Source organism: Schistocerca nitens, chromosome 4 (genome assembly GCF_023898315.1).
Source record: "Schistocerca nitens isolate TAMUIC-IGC-003100 chromosome 4, iqSchNite1.1, whole genome shotgun sequence".
Taxonomy (NCBI): Eukaryota; Metazoa; Arthropoda; class Insecta; order Orthoptera; family Acrididae; genus Schistocerca; species Schistocerca nitens.
Window position 1 is genome coordinate 139093327 of NC_064617.1, and position 18378 is coordinate 139111704.

Below are 18378 nucleotides of genomic sequence, written 5' to 3' on the forward strand. Positions count from 1 at the left end.
ATATAAAAATATCATGTAGACTGGGTTATTTCATTTAGTCATTGTGTGCTGTGGATACGTATTTTTATTGCATATATTTTGCGACATGATTCCCCAATATTGTTGAACAACTACTTCCGTTAATCTGTTATAAAAATATTGTGATCGAGGAGTGAAGATACTAATGAAATTTTGTTTTATTTGTAATACTGTAATACTTGTTGAGTGCTAATTTGTAATTTAATATACATGTAAATAATGTAATCATAATCTTGATGTATTCCACATCCATGGTGAATTCATCGCTGCATGGATTCATGAAACACTAAATAAACAAACTTGTTCTAGTCTGTTGGCATTTATTACTTGTGTCACGCAACTGCTGTATATGATGCCTCCCACTTCCACACTTCATAGCATGGGCAACCAGAAGCAGAGTGGGCAAAAAACACTGTACAACTATAATTACATCTTCCATTCGAGTTTTTTGCTTCAGTGTGATATTTATCCTGCATTTTAACTTTGACATATTTTGACACACACAACATTAGCTAAGATCTTTAATATGTTGCAATTTATTTCTTTTTATGTTCAAATATGAAAGTGTACTTCCACAAAGATTTTGAAGAGACCATTAAAATAATCCACAATTAATTAGAATTTCATAACAATTTTAATGTAAAAGCTTCAATACAATTTCTTACAGAGAGAATACAGATCACAGACACCATCAACGGTGGTGCAGCACTTTCTTTTGAAAACGAGCAATAAAGAAACCAACAGTGTCCGTATCACAGCCCTTAACAGAACCCTCCACTGGTGGGCCAAATCTCTGAACACATTCAGTCTGTTCTTCTGTCAGGTTTCCAGCATGAGGAATTCCAGGTCCTCCAATACTTGGTATTATTGGCTCAAGAACAAGCTCTGGGTATGCCTTAAGTGCCCAGCCAACGATTGCCTCGTTTTCTGCTACATTCACTGTGCATGTACTGTACACAAGATAACCACCTTGCTTCAGCAAAGTGTATGCCTGATGATAAAAAAATTGTAAGGATTGGTTATTTTTTGCCCTGAGTATATGCATATGGGCAGACATTAATAATAATGACAAATTAATAATAATGACAAATTTCAAAGATTATTGAATCATAGGAGGTGCACTCTGCCAATCTTGGTTTTGGTTCTCTGTCACAATGTACAATAGTGTTGTTGTTACATAATATTAAGAATCATCAAACACAAAACTAAAATTTCACCTGGTCTTTTATACAGTAAAAGGAATAATAAATGGTTTTGACCAGTTACTGATAGAGCTCGAGAAACCTTCATAAACAGAGCAAATACTCTCCAAGATAAGTGTGTGTGCTAGGGACAAGGTGATGTCAATCAGAAAAGACGCAATGGGAAACAGTTATCATCAGTACATAAGAAAAAGTAAAATATAAGGTATTTATTGTTCATGCTTTTACTTATGTTGACTGGTCACTAACATCTCGAAAACTGCTTCAGCTTTGGGTGTGCATATGCTGCCATCACCACCACCACCACCACCACCACCACAACCACTTGTGGCAACTACCGGAAATTTCCTATTAGATTTTTTACCTGCTGCCATAAAGAGGAACAAAACTGGGTCATCACAGTTTTGCCAAATGCTTCTGATTTGTAGTGAGGTGGGAATTATTGTGCTTACTGTGATTTTTGTGAAATATTTTTCTACTTTAAAGCAATGAAATCAAAACCAGTGAACAAATAGCCATCCCATTCAAGTCAGATTCTGATCTTAACACTCACTGCTTGGTAAGCAGAACAATGGTAGGGTCTCTAGCCTTGTCGGATGTAGTAACCAGTGTCTTTAAGGTTTTCTGCTATTTTCATTTCAGAGAATTATTTTTGTTGTTGTTACTTGACATGGTCAAACTGGATAAATGTGATCTGTAATTGTTTATATTTATTGGATTCATTGGGCAAAGATTGCAGTTTATTATTTTATTGATTACTAATTTCGGCTGAGGTTGCTAGTCATCTCCGAGTCTGTAATTATACAGAAAATTGCATATACGGAAAAATAGTATGGTACAAAGTGACAGCAGAACAGTACCACAGTGTAAATGCATACCGCAGGATAGAAAATATTTCTCTGTGAATAATCACCAGCCAGTAGGACACTGTCATAAATTTTGCACAAGCTGCATAACTCAGTCTCACTACACAGTTCAATAAAATATTAATGTCAGATCATCTCAAATATGTATTGACATCATGAATAAGTATTATGATTCAGAACATTATCTGGTGAAACACTGTTTTCTTGTAGGCCCTGATGCATAATATCATTCAGTGTCCTGCTTACTATGATATAGACATTTTCATTGTTGTTCATCAATTCTACTTGTCATGGGCAACTCATTCTATAAATTGTGTTGTTCTCATGTTTCACATGTGGAGTCTATGTAATACAACACTTGCACCGTGAAGACTACATCCTCATATAACAGGGTGAATATTATGTATTGTTTTCTGGTGCTGTGAGTCTAGAGCAGTGGTGGCTTGTGAGTATACATTCTGCGTGTACACAAATTTTTAGATTCAGATAAATTTGAGAGTGCGAACTTAATAGCATCTGCTGTATAACAGTTACGCTTATCAACAATTTTATACACCTGCAGCAACTGCCAATAATAATAATAATAATAATAATAATAATAATAATAATTAATAATAATAATAATAATATCCAAAACTTACCTGACAAAAGAAAGAATTGTTTTGTGGAATTTTGTTGTTTTTACATAATTACGTAAAGTTTAGGGCAATAACAAAATAATGTGTAAACTTTTTCAACTCTCCATTCTGCATTTTTGTGTAAGTGGGAGCTTTCATGCTTTTTCCATTTTCTTGGGTAAATGTACAAGATCCCTAAGAGATGCATTAGTTCATAAATTTCCTTCCACGCTGAAAATGAGACATTCTTACACTGCACCCACACAGAAAATTAGGCTAACTGTACACTTCCTTGTTAAATGTTTGCTTGTAGTCACATTTATTTAATTTCATCACTCTCTCAATCAAAGGATCTGTTTTCGGAGGCCCCAATTTCTTTACAGCTAACTTCTCCTGGTAATTTACTTTTCTGTTCCCAGAATGAGATTCTCACTCTTCAGCAGAATGTCCACTGATATGATAGTTCCTGGCAGATTATAGCTGTGAGCCAGACAGACAAAATCGCGACCTTTGCCTCACAGGCAAGTGCTCTACCAACTGAGCTACCCAAGCACGACTCACAACCCATCCTCACAGCTTTACTCTTCTGTTAGCATTTAAAATAGATTCAACATAGTTCATGTTTGCACTGCAGATGAAAGCAGAGTCCTGCACAGTAAACGACCAACTCCAAACACAAAGTGCTGTTTGTGGAAATGATTAAACTGAAGTAGTAACATCTGCCAACATGGTCACTTGACTAGAATGCAAATGAGGTACTGAGACACATATAAGATGACTTATGCAAAATTTCTATTTGATGTAACGCATGGCAGCTAGTTCATGTTGAGAAACATACATTAACACAGATGAGTAGGGAAAAACAAACCCATAATGTTCAGATACAGCATTAATAGTATCCTGCTTGACAGGTATAACATTGCAGCAAAGTTATATGAAAGGGAAAGAGCATGTGAGGACTGTGGTAGACTTTGTTTCACTGAGAGAATTTTAGATAAGTGTGATTCATCTCTACAAGAGACCAGATATAGGACACTAGTGCAACCTATTCTTGAGTGCTGCTCAAGTGTTTGAGAACCATGCCAGGTCAGGTTAAATGAAGACATTGAAGCAATTCTGAGGCATGCTGCTAGATTTATTGCTGGTAGGTGCGAACAACATGCAAGTATAACGCATAAGCTTTGGAAATTCAAATAGGAAGGTGATGTTCTTTTCAAGGAAAATTATTGAGAAAATTTAGAGAACTGGCATTTGAAGCTGACTGCAGACAGATTCTAGTACCACCAATATACGTTTCACGTATGGATCACAAAGATAATATGCAAGAAATCAGGAGTCATATGGAGGCACACAGACAATTATTTTTCCCTTGCTCTATATGCAAGGGGAACAGGAGAGGAAATGACTAGTAGTGGCATAGGGTACCCTCTGTCATGCACCGTACAGTGGCTTGCCTCCAGGTAGAAATATCAACAATATAGGAAAAGACAGATTGCTACTTACTGTAAAGAAGACACATCAAGTTTCAGACATGCACAATTAAAAGACACTTACAAATAGCTCTCGGCCACAGCCTTCATCAGTGCAGGAGAGACACACACCATTCACACACACAATCAAGCACACCTCATGCACACATGACTGTCAACTCCAGCATCTTAGGCTGGAATGCGATATCGGTCTTTTCCTACATTGTTGTATGTATGTATGTGTACATCAATGTAGAACTACATATGGTCAAAATTAATGGAGTCATAGAGCACAAAATTCTTCACACCCTCCTACTTCAACGGTGGCCCACAGGTATGAAAATCATGAGGAGGTGCCCTGTGCAGAAAGATCATTTGATTTTGTAGAACCATGACGCGAGTTGCATATTCAGCTCACCAAAAAACATTGGTCATTCATGGGCAGAGAGAGAGACTATCTAGAATTTTGCAGGTTATGAGTGTATCAGACCTATGCCAATGTGCTCAGATACACTTTGGCCAAATAATCAGAACCATTTAAGAAGACTACATCAAACATCAGTGACACACATATTTTCAACAACCAGGCGCTTTGTCTGTCATAGAATACTGATTGATGGCTGGACATCCAATGAATTTTGGTTAAATGAAAGTGCTAACACCAATCTCTAACTTCTGGGACACAACCTCAAAAGAAATTAATAAAGTCAAAATTGCCTAAAATCTTGATGATACAACTCAACTCAGACTACTGTTGGAGCAATGGAAACTCTGAAATATGCATGTCTGTTACAGTTCTCTTGTCATTTGCCCAAGGATTTTTTGCTTAATTTATATAGTGGGAAAAACTGAAAAACTATGTTGTAAAGAAAGCTCAGTACACTTCACATTAGTTTTAAGAACTGTTCTCCCAGAATCATTATTATGGATATGCAAACTACTGAAAACTCAGTGACATATGGAATCAGCCACTTAATACTGAGTGACTGCATAGGATTATACATCAGCATGGAAACAAATGCACACCATCATCGACATCAGTGTAATCTCTGGTTACAGTCTGCAGTACTATATCATTTACATCTGTGTCATTCAATTCCTTACTTGACCCTCAATTGGCTTCCTATAATAGACAATTATGTACTTTATCAACTGGTTTGATTTTGGCAGGGAATTACTGTGATGAGTGCACCAAGAATATTTGATACAAGAAATCTGTCTCAGAAGACTGACAATGTAATGTTTACATGGTGTCTCATTTATTGTATTACTCTTTTAATGGGATAATACATACGTTTTCCTCCCTGTTTCTGGTTTACAGTATATTGACCACTCTACGGCTTTCGTACAATGTTGCCTCTTTGCATTTGTTGTAATTCTGCTACAAATACATCATGTTTGTTGCATGAGAAAGAAATTTTGGAAGCTCAAGAGGAAAAAATAGCTCAGTAACTCACCTCAAACTTTTTTAAAGAATGGTTGTATTTTCTATTTAAAGAATGGTTGTATTTTCTATTATCATTATTTTAAAATTGGTAATCTAAAGTAAATACGAAAAATAAATCTTGAAGCTTGGTCTTTTTGTAGTATATATTGCTCTTGAAGATAAATCAGTTAAATATGTGGCTGGTTTTAATCTTCTTTGAGGTTCTTGGGAGCTCAGACTCTTCCCTTATGCACTTTTTGGCAGGTCCCCCAGAACCCGAATCCCGAACTGTCACCATTGTTGTTAAGTATAGCACTGGACGAAGTGATCAGGCAGTGGAGAGCAATAAACGAGGAAATGGGAATACCAAAGACACATGTGGGGGACGAAAAGGACAACAGGGAGTGGACTGCCTAGCCTTTGCAGATGACATAGCAATAGTAAGAAAGATGGAAGAAGACGCAAAGACACAACTCGACAACTTAAGTAAGGTAGCCAGAAAGGTGGGACTGCTGAGACGATGACACTAGGAAGAAATGGGGCAGAACAACTAGAGAAAGAAGAGAGAAAAATACTAGGTCCCAAAAGAGGTGGAGAGAGATGGATGCAAAGACCTAGGGAAGAACTGTACCAGAACATGAGAACAATATCCGGGGAAATCAGACTCAAAAGGGCAAGGTTTGCTGGACATGTAATTAGGATGAGTATGGAGAGAATGACAAAGAGTGTGTGGAAAACAACAGGGAGGACAAGGGGAAAGACAGGAACCAAGTGGGTTGTTGAACTTCGGAAAGACTGGTTGGAATTGCGGATCACGGTCGAAGGAAAGGAAAATTGGAGGGACAAATATACACTGACCAATATGCTGGAGATCAATGACAGAGAAGAATACAGGAAAAGATCAGAGTGTCACCAGTGGAGCCGAAAGGAGAAAAGGACACTGAAGATCTTTGAAGAAGAGTGGGAGAGAAGAAGAGAAAGAATGAAGAGGTTCTGGGAGAAGAAGAGGAAAATGCAGTCCACGAAGGGGCTACCCATGGTCCTACAGAGGCCATAACGCAAGAAGAAGAAGAAGAAGAAGAAGAAGAAGAAGAAAGGCCATAATGCAAGAAGAAGAAGAAGAAGAAGAAGAAAAATAAATGGCCGGTTTTCTTGACCCAATATTCTTCTAAGCAGCCAGTTTCTGAAGTGTTAAGGAAAGGATCTGATTTACCCATCAAAAATTGGACTTTATTTCTGAACAACTGTATCGCCTCCATCTGAAGATGTCTGTAGAGCTATCCTATGGCTCATGGAACTGGACAAATGGAACAACATGGGCCAAATCAGATAGGATTTGGTCACATCGAGACAGACAGCAAAGTTTAGATGGCTTGAGACATCTTTCCAGTAAGGAATTGTTATTCTATGCTCCATCATTAATATGATGGGCAATCTAGACAATGCTACAATGATGGTTTTAGGTAAAGAACTGAACTTTGCCCAATGTCAAAAGTTTTGTCAATACCTGTATTCTTCAGTGCCACTGAAGAAGCTGTTCAACCACTCCCCATGGTGTCAGCAGATGAAATAAGACATAAAACGTGCCAAGCTGTTATGAAGACTCACCCACAAAGGAGTGATATTTCTGTGGCAGAGAGAGCTGCCACAGATAGAGCTGCACTATGTAAGCTTCATCAAGATGTCTATATGGTAGTTCTTCCAGTTGATAAATGTAATGCCATTGTTTTAATGTCTTGTGATGACTACCATAACAACATGTACAGTTTATAGAGTGATAGCAATTACTGGAAGACCAGTAAAGATGCCACTAACCAGGTGGTGGGGAAGATTACTTCACTTCTTGATGACTCCACTCTTCCACCAGGAGTTGTGTAAGGATTGAAATCAAGCGGTGTGCAGTTCCTCTGAGGCTTTATAGGCTTCTAAAGGTTCATAAGAAAAATGTTCCTATAAGTCCACTAGCGAGTAACAGTGGCTCTCCAAACAACGACTGTATCAATCACTGCATGCCATTATTACGGCCTGTTGTGAGGAAAATGTCCTCATCACATATACAACTCAGCAGACTTCAATGGAAAACAAAAATCACTGAAACTGAACAGTTCTGATCTATTAGTCTGATTTGATGTAGTGTATTTATTCACAAAGGTTCCCTTTCAGATTCCTTATCTCTCAGTGGTGAAAGTTTTGATAAAGAGATTTCAGCTTTGTAGCAAAACATTACAAACTCAACATCCTTTTTGTTTAATAATGAATGTTTTGAACACACTGATGGGTGTTTTACACCTGCCACCTTCAGAATTTGAAAGACAGTATTCCAGTCAACATTGTCAAAAGCTTTCTCTAAGTCTACAAATGCGAAAAATGTAGGCTTGCCTTTCCTTAACCTATCTTCTAAGATAAATCGTTGGGTCAGCATTGCCTCGCGTGTTCCAACATTTCTTTGGAATCCAAACTCAACTTCCCCAAGGTCAGCTTCTAGCAGTTTTTCCATTAATTTGTAACAAATCTGTGTTAGTATTTTGGAACCATGATTTATTAAATTGATAGTTCAGTAATTTTCACATCTGACAACACCTGCTTTCTTTGGAATTGGAATTATTATATTCTTCTTGAAGTCTGAGGATATTTCGCCTGTCTCATGCATCTTTCTTACCAAATGGAAGAGTTTTGCCAAGGCTGGCTCTCCCAAGGAAAATCAGGAGATCTAATAGAATGTTATCCACTCCCAGGCTTAGGTCTTTCAGTGCTCTGTCAAATTTTTAACACAGTATCATATCTCCCATTTCATCTTCATCTACATCCTCTTCCATTTCCATAATATTGCCCTCAAGTATATCATCCTTTTATATACCCTCTATATACTCCTTCCATCTTTCTACTTTCCCTTCCTTGCTTAGGATTGATTTTCCATCTGAGCTCTTGGTATTCATTCAGGTGTTTCTCTTTTCTCCAAAGCTCTCTTTAATTTTCCTGTGGGCAGTATCAATATTACCCCTAGTGAGATAAGCCTCTACATCCTTACATTTGTCCTCTAGCCATGCCTCTACAACCTCTTGTTCTTTCAGTTTACCTAGGATACAGGTCATATCTCCTTAAATTCCTACCTTTTTGCAGTTTCTTCAGTTTTAATCTACAGTTCATAACCAATAAATTGTCGTCAGAACCCACATCTGCCCCTGGAAATGTCTTACAATTTAAAACCTGGTTCCTAAATCTCTGTCTTATCATTATATAATCTATCCCAACCTTCTAGTGTCACCAGGCCTCTTCCATGTATACAACCTTCTTTCATGATTCTGTTGGGTCTCAGCGGTGGAATAAGCAACTGAAATTCATTTTGTGACAAATTTAATTATTAGAGATAGTGGCTTCAGATTGGATAAGTAAAGGGAGCCAGCACTTTCCATAATAAACTTGCAAAGGTTTCACCACTGTGCAGTTCCCAGTGATATGACGACATCCCAGTGTGGATTGACCATGCAGCCACAGACCAAATCTTGCACATGTGTAATTATTTGCCATCACTCATTGTCCCTGACACCTGTGTGTCTGTGGCCACATGTTCAGTGGTGTGGTCCGCAAGGCTAAATCGACAGAACAATTGTTGGAGCGGTAGTCTTCCTTCTCAACTGTACTGAAGGTCACTGCATCGAGAGACCAACATGACAACAATAGAATGCCCTTCTGGGTTTTCTTTTAGGACTCCACCACCAATTCTGTAGCAGGATCTCAGAGTGATTTGTAACACAGTGATTCTGTACATTTCTTTCTGTCCATGTACAGTTTAACTCTCTGTAGACAACCTCAGAATGAACTGAATTTTTCAGAAGTTTCCCTCAGGTATCTAGCAAATTCAGTTTTTCAGAGTGTTCCAGATGAAGTCAACAACCTGTCCAGTGCTACTGTACATTTAAAAGTTGAAAAACTACTCCTGGATTAAAAAAATTTAATTCATTATCCAGGAAGGAAAGGAGGATGTATTAGGAGAGCTTGGGGAGGAAGACTCAATCACTCAGGCCATAGGTTGATAGGATGGGTCCCTCTTTACTTGGAATTACGGTGGCCTGCCATTTCATCCTAACATTCCCAAACATACCCCTCTTTCCTCACTGAGAAAGGAAGTAACAGGTTGAAAAGCTAGGAATAGCTTTTTCTGCAGCAGGGAAGAGCCAGTTTCCCAAGGCAGAGGTAGTTTTCTGGGAAGAGCTGGTGGTTTCCCGGAACTGAGGTAGAGGTTAGTTCATTTTGTTCAGTAATCTGAAATGTACAGAAAGTCCTTTTCAAAGCTCTCATTCCAGTCATTTATTATTAGACTCAGTTGGTTACAGGACTATCAATATTGCAGCAGAAGTGGAGAGGTGTTGAATGATTTTTTTAAAATTTTTTCTTCTTCACAAAAGCATTGTCAGTGTCAAGTTTTCAGCACTGTCTGCATTCTTCTTGTTACTGTGAAAAATTTTTCTTCTCTTACAAAAACATGAGCTTACAGAATTTCGCCTAACTATCATGCTAATGAAGTTGCAACTGTAATGGAATCCTGATCACAGTACATTATTAAACAAGCAGCTAAGGACATGTCGGGTCAGCAGATTACAAAAAGCTCTTTTTCAGTATAATAAAACATCTATTTGTTCCCTTATGTTGTTGCAAGCTGACAATTTCTCCTTCCATCAGCTATCAGTGGCCCTTAAAACTTTAATTATTCCTTTGATAAATCTGTAATTACGAAAGTTTCACATATTACTGAAATTTATTTCTGAAATACAACTTATTTGTAATAGGTATAGATGTACTACCTAAAGCAATATATGAAAATTTATGTCGGACTGGGACTCAAACCCACATTTCCCACTTACCACCAGTAGTGCCTTACAGCATACGCTATCCAAGCATGCACCCTGGAGCAACCCAAACTTTCACACGTCACACGCCTATCGTCTACTTCTCCTGGATTATTAATTCATTTACCCATTCTCACATATCTTGTGATTCCAGCGCAGGTTTTTAGACTCAAGACAATGAGGAGTCGTAAGATATCATTGCCATTTTTGTCACAGATCGGTCTGCAACTTATAATTAGTTTTTATGATGAACTGCAATTTCAAATATTGAAATTTTTTCCTGAAATTCAACTCAACTGGAGAACAGCAATTAGTCACAAAATCCGTTATTTATTAGAGCAGATCTAGATTTCAACTATTACTAAAAATGCAATGACAGGTAGAGTTAACAACAGACATAACTATGCCGAATACTACGACTACAGGAAACAGTGTGTGTGTACATAGCAATAACGTTCCAGTTACCAAAGAATGACACAGGTCCCAACATGTCAGGGCATAAACAGTGATAAAACTGATGCAAGCCTTTATATGACCAACACAAAACTAATGTTGCTGCTTACATCCTTTACAAATGGCACAAACATACAAAAATACGATAAGGCGAAATGTGGATTTGTTCAAATATTTGGTTTTGCAATATAAAGCTCTTTGAAATAGAACATTACTTAAATGTAGCCCAGACTGGGTGCCCCATGACCTTACTTTATGTTTTTATACTATTTTACTTCACAGTACATTTCCATGGTTACTTAAAACATTTTATACTGTTTAACATACATTGAGTCAAATGTTGTATGAATCTTTTGTAAGTGGATTTTAAGCCATTAGTCTTAATATTAAATTCACTATGCATTTATCGTCATCTTATTACACAGAGGATGCTGCATATTCTTTATGATTTTATTTGCATGTAAATTTTGTTTTTTGTTTTTATAGATTTATATATTCTCTGTGTAATTTGTAAATTCCAAATATACAATTCAGCTACATCTTTACTAAAAATTTAAACACATTTTCTTGGCTACATATTCCAGTAGACACCACTAGAGGTCCTTAACAATGTATGTTCATGTTGATTGCAACAAGTGTAAGTAACGGCCTTAGTTTTGTGTCCGTCATGCAAAAGCTTGTGTCATTTATCAGTGTTTATGCTCAGATGCAGAGAGATCTATGTCACTCTTTGGTAATTGGCATGTTCCTGTTATGTACATACATGTATGGTTTCCTGTAGCTATGGTATTAGACACATTTATACCTGTTTCTGATTCTTGATTCCATCCCCCTTTTATTTTTAACACCAATAATGACTATATAATAGTTGCAATCTAGATCTGCTCTGATAAATCATGGATTTTGCAACTGAAGGCTGTCCTCCTCTAAATTTGAACACTCAGTGGTAACTGTGCTAACAAGGATCTAATAGATTCCAACTTAGTTAACTATCATAGGTACAGATGTATTGCCTGAAGCAGCAACATGTGAAAATTTGTGCTGGGCTGGAACTCAAATCTGGATTTCTCGCTTATCGCAAATGGTTGCCTTACCATTTCAGCTATCTAAGCATACTCCCACGACTGACCCAAACTTCCACACGTCACATGCCTAGCCATTTCTTATCACAGATTTTTAATTACGTTAACCCATACTCACACAGCTTGTGAGTCCTGTGCATGTTTTTAGAATCAAGATAATGAGAAGACATAAACTATCATTGAGATTTTTATCACTGGCCTGGCTTCACCTTATACATATTTATATTACATCTTTATATATCTGTGGAATGTTCTCATATAGCCTAAGTGGTAAAGCAACAGGATAATCAAGAAGTCCATGACTGAATCCCGGTCAGGCACAAGAAATAAATTTCAATATTTGAGTTGTAGTTTGTCAGCTAATAAAAATATTTCAGATATTAGTCAGACAACACAGTACTCTAGTCTTTGAAAATTGTATTTGCCAAAACATCAGTTTTGATATGAATTGTTTATGAAATAGGGCTGATGTAATTGATAACTCTCTGTCACGCTACTGTAAGGCCTGCAAGCAGAAGCAGGTGCAGAACATATAATTCATCATTTTGAGATTAGAGATAAGATATATACCTCCTCCCAAACCTGAAGACAAATTGTATATGTTAGCTACATTTCATAGGCAGTAAAGTATGATGTAACATGCAACAAACATAAACTTGTAGTGACTCCCACATTGCAAACTACTATACTTTCATGCAGTGGCCTATGTAACTTTGAAATATCACAATAACTGTGACCATTGATGAAAGATAGACAGTCCAACATGAATCTGATAAATGAGGCTATAAGTAACACAATTTTTCACCAAATAATTTATTTAAAATAGTGTGAGACAGACTACAGAGCAGCTGGTGAGCATGCAGTGCTGTTTCCTCAGTGTACTGTGCCAGCCACCTGCCACATCAAAGCAGGCAAAGAATGTTTAATTTAATTTGGCTAGGCAGGTCGCACCTACCCACAGTGGTTGGCACTGCCATCCAGTTTCCACAGTATGGTGCCCCATTAGATAACACGGCAATATTTTTCATGCTGCTGCAAGCTGCCTCACATTGGCCTCCATTGGGTGATTAATGTGCATTTTTTACATACACCCTTACCTTTCTGTGGTTTTCCTAAATCATTTCAATCAACTGCTAGGATGGTTCCTTCATCAATGACAAGGCCAGCAGCCTGTCCTATCCTCATACAGGCATACGTGTATATTCCACGTGGATGTATATTTTTTCATTGTATTATTATGAAAAATGCTATATCATTGGGAAATGATCCTTGGATGAATATATAAATTCACTATTGCAAAGAGCACTGTTAGCAGCAACTTTTCACAAAAGACCACTGACAGAAGTCTTTCAACTTCTATCAGTTCTAAACTGAGGGGTTCAAATGCCAAGATAAGGCACCTATGTAATATAGAGAATTATTTTATGAACTTTAGTATATATTTCTTAGTAGTTCATGCACACTATTGTATTTCTGAATAAATAAAATTGAGTTACTTTTTATTTATCCCACACTTGTGAGTACCATTTCACTAGAGATCTGTGGAATGAGCTTTACCTCTTAAGCACCTACTTCTTGTGTAAATTAAGCATTATGTGTTCTATTTTCACGTTGCCAAGTATCTCCTTAAGTTTTGATTGTAGAATAAACTACTTATCTAACTAAATGTAATCACAGTAATACTTACAGCTTTGAAAAGTTTACGCTGAAGAATAGGGTATGACTGTAACTGTTGTATGCTGATATCATTGCGTAACTGTGGCCTCTGCCCCAAAGCACTGCATGGTGCATCTAACAGGACACGATCAAATGATTCAGGAGGAAATAGTGGGCAGTGCGGCAAGGAGTGATCTTCACCTGCCTTACACATGTTTGTGTCAGGGGTTTGAACTGATTTTGTAGTGTCTCCAACATATGTTTCCACACATTTCACAGAGAACTCTTCACATTTTCTTTTAATAATATTCACTTTTCCCTGTGTCTTGTCAACAGCAACAATCCGTCCCTGTAATAAAACACAATCATGACATATTTACAAGGAAAATAACAGTTCAAAATGAAACTACAATCTCTCTCTCTCTCTCTCTCTCTCTCTCTCTCTCTCTCTCTCTCTCTCACACACACACACACACACGCGCGCACGCGCGCGCTCACACACACACACACACACACACACACACACACACACACACAGAGAGAGAGAGAGAGAGAGAGAGAGAGAGAGAGAGATAGAGAGATATGCTGAAGAAACTGAACTGGAAGACTCTTTAAGATTGACGTGAACTATACCAAGAAAACTTACTTACAAAGTTTCAAAAACCAGCTTCAAATGATGAATCTAGGACTATATTATGACCCACTACATGACAATACTGTTGGGGTTATGAGAACATAGTTAGATTAATTACAGCAAGCACAGGGTCATTTAAATTACCATTCTTCCAGCAATACAAGGTGCATTCCACAAGTAATGCGACCAAATTAATTAAAAAATATCATTTATTGAATATATTTGTACAAATAATCAAAAATTTTCAAAATAGCACACTCTTGCATCGATACATTTCTAGAGGCAGTGTTTCCATGCCTGGAAGGCATCCTGGAATGCCTTTTCCGGAATTTCCTTTAGAGCTGATGTAACATGCGCCTGGATGCTTTCAATTGTGTTCCAATGTTTTCCTTTCATGACTCCTTTTAACCGAGGAAACAAAAAAAAGTCAGCAGGAGTCAGGTCAGGACTGTAGGGAGGCTGGGGAACCAACAAGGTCTTGGTCCTGGTCAGGAAGTCATTGACAATGAAGGCGCTGTGACTCAGCGCGTTGTCGTGGTGAACTTTCCACGTGTCCTTGATGTCGCTTCGGCAGTGCGAGACACTCCTTTTCAGTCTTTTGAGCACTTCCAAGTAGAAAGCTGAGTTCACTGTGGTCCCGGTAGGTACGAATTTGTGGTGGACAATGCCTCTGACGTCAAAGAAGACAATGAGCATGGTTTTGATTTTGGACTTGCTTATGCATGCCTTCTTGGGATGGGGCGATGATGGGGTGTGCCACTCTGAACTCTGCCTTTTTGTCTCAGGGTTGTACTCAAAAATCCACAACTCATCACCAATGATAATTGAGTATAAAAATTGAGGATCATTTTCACACATTCCCAACATTTCTCGGCACCGAAGTACTCGCATGTGCTTGTGTTCGTCGGTCAACACTTTTGGGACAAGTTTGGCACACACCTTTCTCATGTTCAAATCTTCGGTCACAATGCGGAAAATGGTTGTTTTTGACATGTTTAGAGTTTTTGCTATCAATTGAAGGCTCAGCCGTATGTCAGAGTTCAAACAATCGTGCACATGCGTCACATTTTTGTCGACTCGTGCGGTTGATGGCCGTCCACTGCGAGGTACGTGGGTGATCTCCTCTCGGCCCTCCATGAACAACTTGTGGCATCGGAAAACTTGTGATTTGGACAAGCAATCATTCCCAAAGGCATGCTGAAGTAATGGAAACGTTTTGGTGGTGGACTTCCCAAGTTTAACGCAAAATTTGATAGTGTACCGTTGCTCTACAGAATGGTCCATTGTGCTGTGTTACATAAACTCAAAACGGGGTTGACGGAAACGCACGTCCTGACTCTGGCAGCTCGCAGCCGAATTTGAAGCTAACACCCTCCTACACTTAACCCAGCCAGTTACAACATGCTGTGGTGTTTCGTTGCGTCAGAAAAAAATTGGTCACATTACTTATCGAACGCACTCTGTACATATGTGAATGGAACAGGGAAATAACTGGTACAATGGGACATACCCTCTAGCATGCACTTCACAATGGTTTGCATAGTGTAGATGTATATATACCATGACTGAATTCAAAGTACATGTAGTAACATAATATCTGATGAATCTGTTTAAAATTTCTACGGATAGGGTATGTATGTCATAAACTTCATCAATCTTTGTGACCGTTGTACCATTAATTAAGACGGTGACAGTACCACTGGGTTATTCTCCCATTTTTATTTCAGCTGTGATTGGCACGAATTGCGATTAGCCTTCTTTCCTGTGTGGCTCCTGAATGTATAGTATTTGGTGAGCCATTTTTTCAGTGAGCTTTCTCACTTTTTACGACATGGTAGCAACATACATATCTGATTTATTTTGATGTTCCATATGTTGGATACTTTTTGTCCTTTAGCTCTTCCAATTAGCTCTTCAGTTGTCATTTCTGATGGTATATCATATAGTATTACTGAGGGCTTATGTTTTCTTTGTGGCCCACATTTTAGAACTTTATTTATCCTGGTATTTTCTAGAAGATTTTGGTATCAGCTTCTGCTTCTCTTTCTACAACTACAACATTGTTTGCTGCTCACATGTTCTTATTTCGATTTTTTCTTTCCTGAGGCTGACTAGTTCTACAAAGTGCTGCACAGCATTTTTCACAACATTGTTTTTCTTTGGATGAATCAACTGTGTGGCCTTGTTTAATTTTTCTAGACTATGTTCAGAACTATGGTGAAATTCTGAGGTGTAACTCAATAACTCTTGCATAAAACTATTACTGTCCAGATATTTTTTTCTTCAAACCTCTGACTTTCTGTTTCTTGTTCTGGCATTTCTTGTCCAAGTCTCATGTTCTCTTTTTCTAGCTCACTGGCTGCCCATAACACTACTATGCTCTTAAGTCCAGATGTTTTTCTCAATATTATCTTTTTTGAATGGTTGTATTCCATCATCTATAAATTTTGTTTCCTCTAAGAATTTGTCCACTACCTACACTCTGGTTATGCTAAACGGTATACTAACTGTACTGAATGATCCATCCCCAATGGGACCAGGAGCATGGTGAGAACACAAAAAAATCAGATTATCCAAGGAATATTTCCACTGATCTGTAACATCACAATACAGTACAGCACAACTCTAATTTTCAACTAGAAACACTGTCTGAAATATTGCTCCATGTTAAAACTGACAAAATAAAAAGACAACTTCCCACAATAAAAATTTTTATACAAAAGTGTAATACACTGTAATACCTGTACTGTAAAATAAGTCCGTATTGTGCGATAAGACACTATTACTGTGAGTGAAAGTTTAACAACTGTACATGCCTTATTACAGTACTGTATTGACACACAGCTGACTTGAACTTAACTGTTTAAAACATGAGAAATCATGTTCTGTTCTTGAAAAGGATGAAAAAAGTCTGTAATGTTCTTTTGCTTCACTCCTGACAATCTTGATTTTGCTGTGATGTTCTGTCATTTCCAAATCCACAAAAGTCTATTGGGGTAGATGTAAGGCTTTGTTAGACATACTGAATGGCTATTTCAAATGCATTTTCAGCATCTGTATGTGATATCCAAGCAGTAGGTTAATTGTCGTCATCACCTTTCTCATTCTCATGGGTTGTTCGAACTACAGGCATCAATAATTTGCTCATCAGTTAATTCTTCTTCTGCTTTGCAGCCAAATTCAGCGTTACTGATACACTCACTCATATCACTGAACTCATATTCTGGTCGTAAAGTTCACAAATCCCTCAAAATCACTCAAGTGTCTACGTCTTGACTTTCACTACTTGTTGCACAGGCTGTTTCATTTTGATTCTCTCCACTGGTTTCTTCTGATGTTTCATCTTGATTTTTCATTCATTTTTGGCCACAGTCTGAGCCAAGATTTTCATGTCTTGGTGCCAGCATTTTTTCTCAAGTTTTGGCAATTGTATAGCTCAAATCTCTTATATTTATTGATTTCATCACTTGAAACAAGGTGCTGCCTTCTTGAGCCCTCTTTAAAATTGATCCAATGTATTTTCAACAGTATTGCCTCTTCAGTCACTCAGTGACTCCCTGATGCATGAGTTGGATTAAACACATTACTTTGGCAGAAATAAAATAAAGCTTAAGTTCATTTTCAGATGGATGAGATGTCACAGTGCCATATCAATATGGCTCTTTATGGCAGGGATGAAAGGAATTAATTGGTCTTAAAACTATTCCTTAAAGAGACTTAATTCCATCCATGTTGACTTTTGGTTATGATAATATACAGGTAGTGATACCACATTAATGTTTTTGAATGTCCTTGGTTCTTTTCTTTTCTTTTCAGTCCCAAACAATGGCATTTGGGGCTGCCACTAGCATTACTACAAATAATAATAGTTACTCTATCTTTGGCAAATTAGTACCTGTTACAGACTAACTTTTTGCAGCAAGAGTCTTTGTACGGAGCAGAGAGAGAGATGGATGGTTTTTTTTGTATTGTTGTTATTCCATCCTAGATTTTCCATTGATTGATTTCACCTTGGTGAATATGTTGGATTATGCTAACATCTCTAGTGTATTAGGCAATGCAAACAGGAAATTGTGGAAACACAGGTTTTAAAACTTATCTTTATCAA

The 18378-nt window shown here is 37.7% G+C and overlaps 1 protein-coding gene across 5 annotated transcripts in view; it reads right to left on the reverse strand.

The window, feature by feature from the left end:
* Nucleotides 1-633: 633 nt before the first annotated feature.
* Nucleotides 634-18378, reverse strand: part of LOC126252883 (tRNA (cytosine(72)-C(5))-methyltransferase NSUN6) — a 78380-nt gene continuing 60635 nt past the window's right edge. For 4 of the 5 annotated variants that reach the window (XM_049953847.1, XM_049953846.1, XM_049953848.1 and 1 more), the window contains 2 exons: nucleotides 13668-13985; nucleotides 634-1009 (listed from right to left, as the gene is read on the reverse strand). In XM_049953847.1, coding sequence (XP_049809804.1) covers nucleotides 710-1009; nucleotides 13668-13985 — 618 coding nt within the window. In that variant the 3' untranslated portion in view covers nucleotides 634-709. Of the gene's footprint in view, nucleotides 1010-10037; nucleotides 10321-13667; nucleotides 13986-18378 lie in introns of those variants that run through there. The other variant, XM_049953849.1, reaches the window with a different exon arrangement.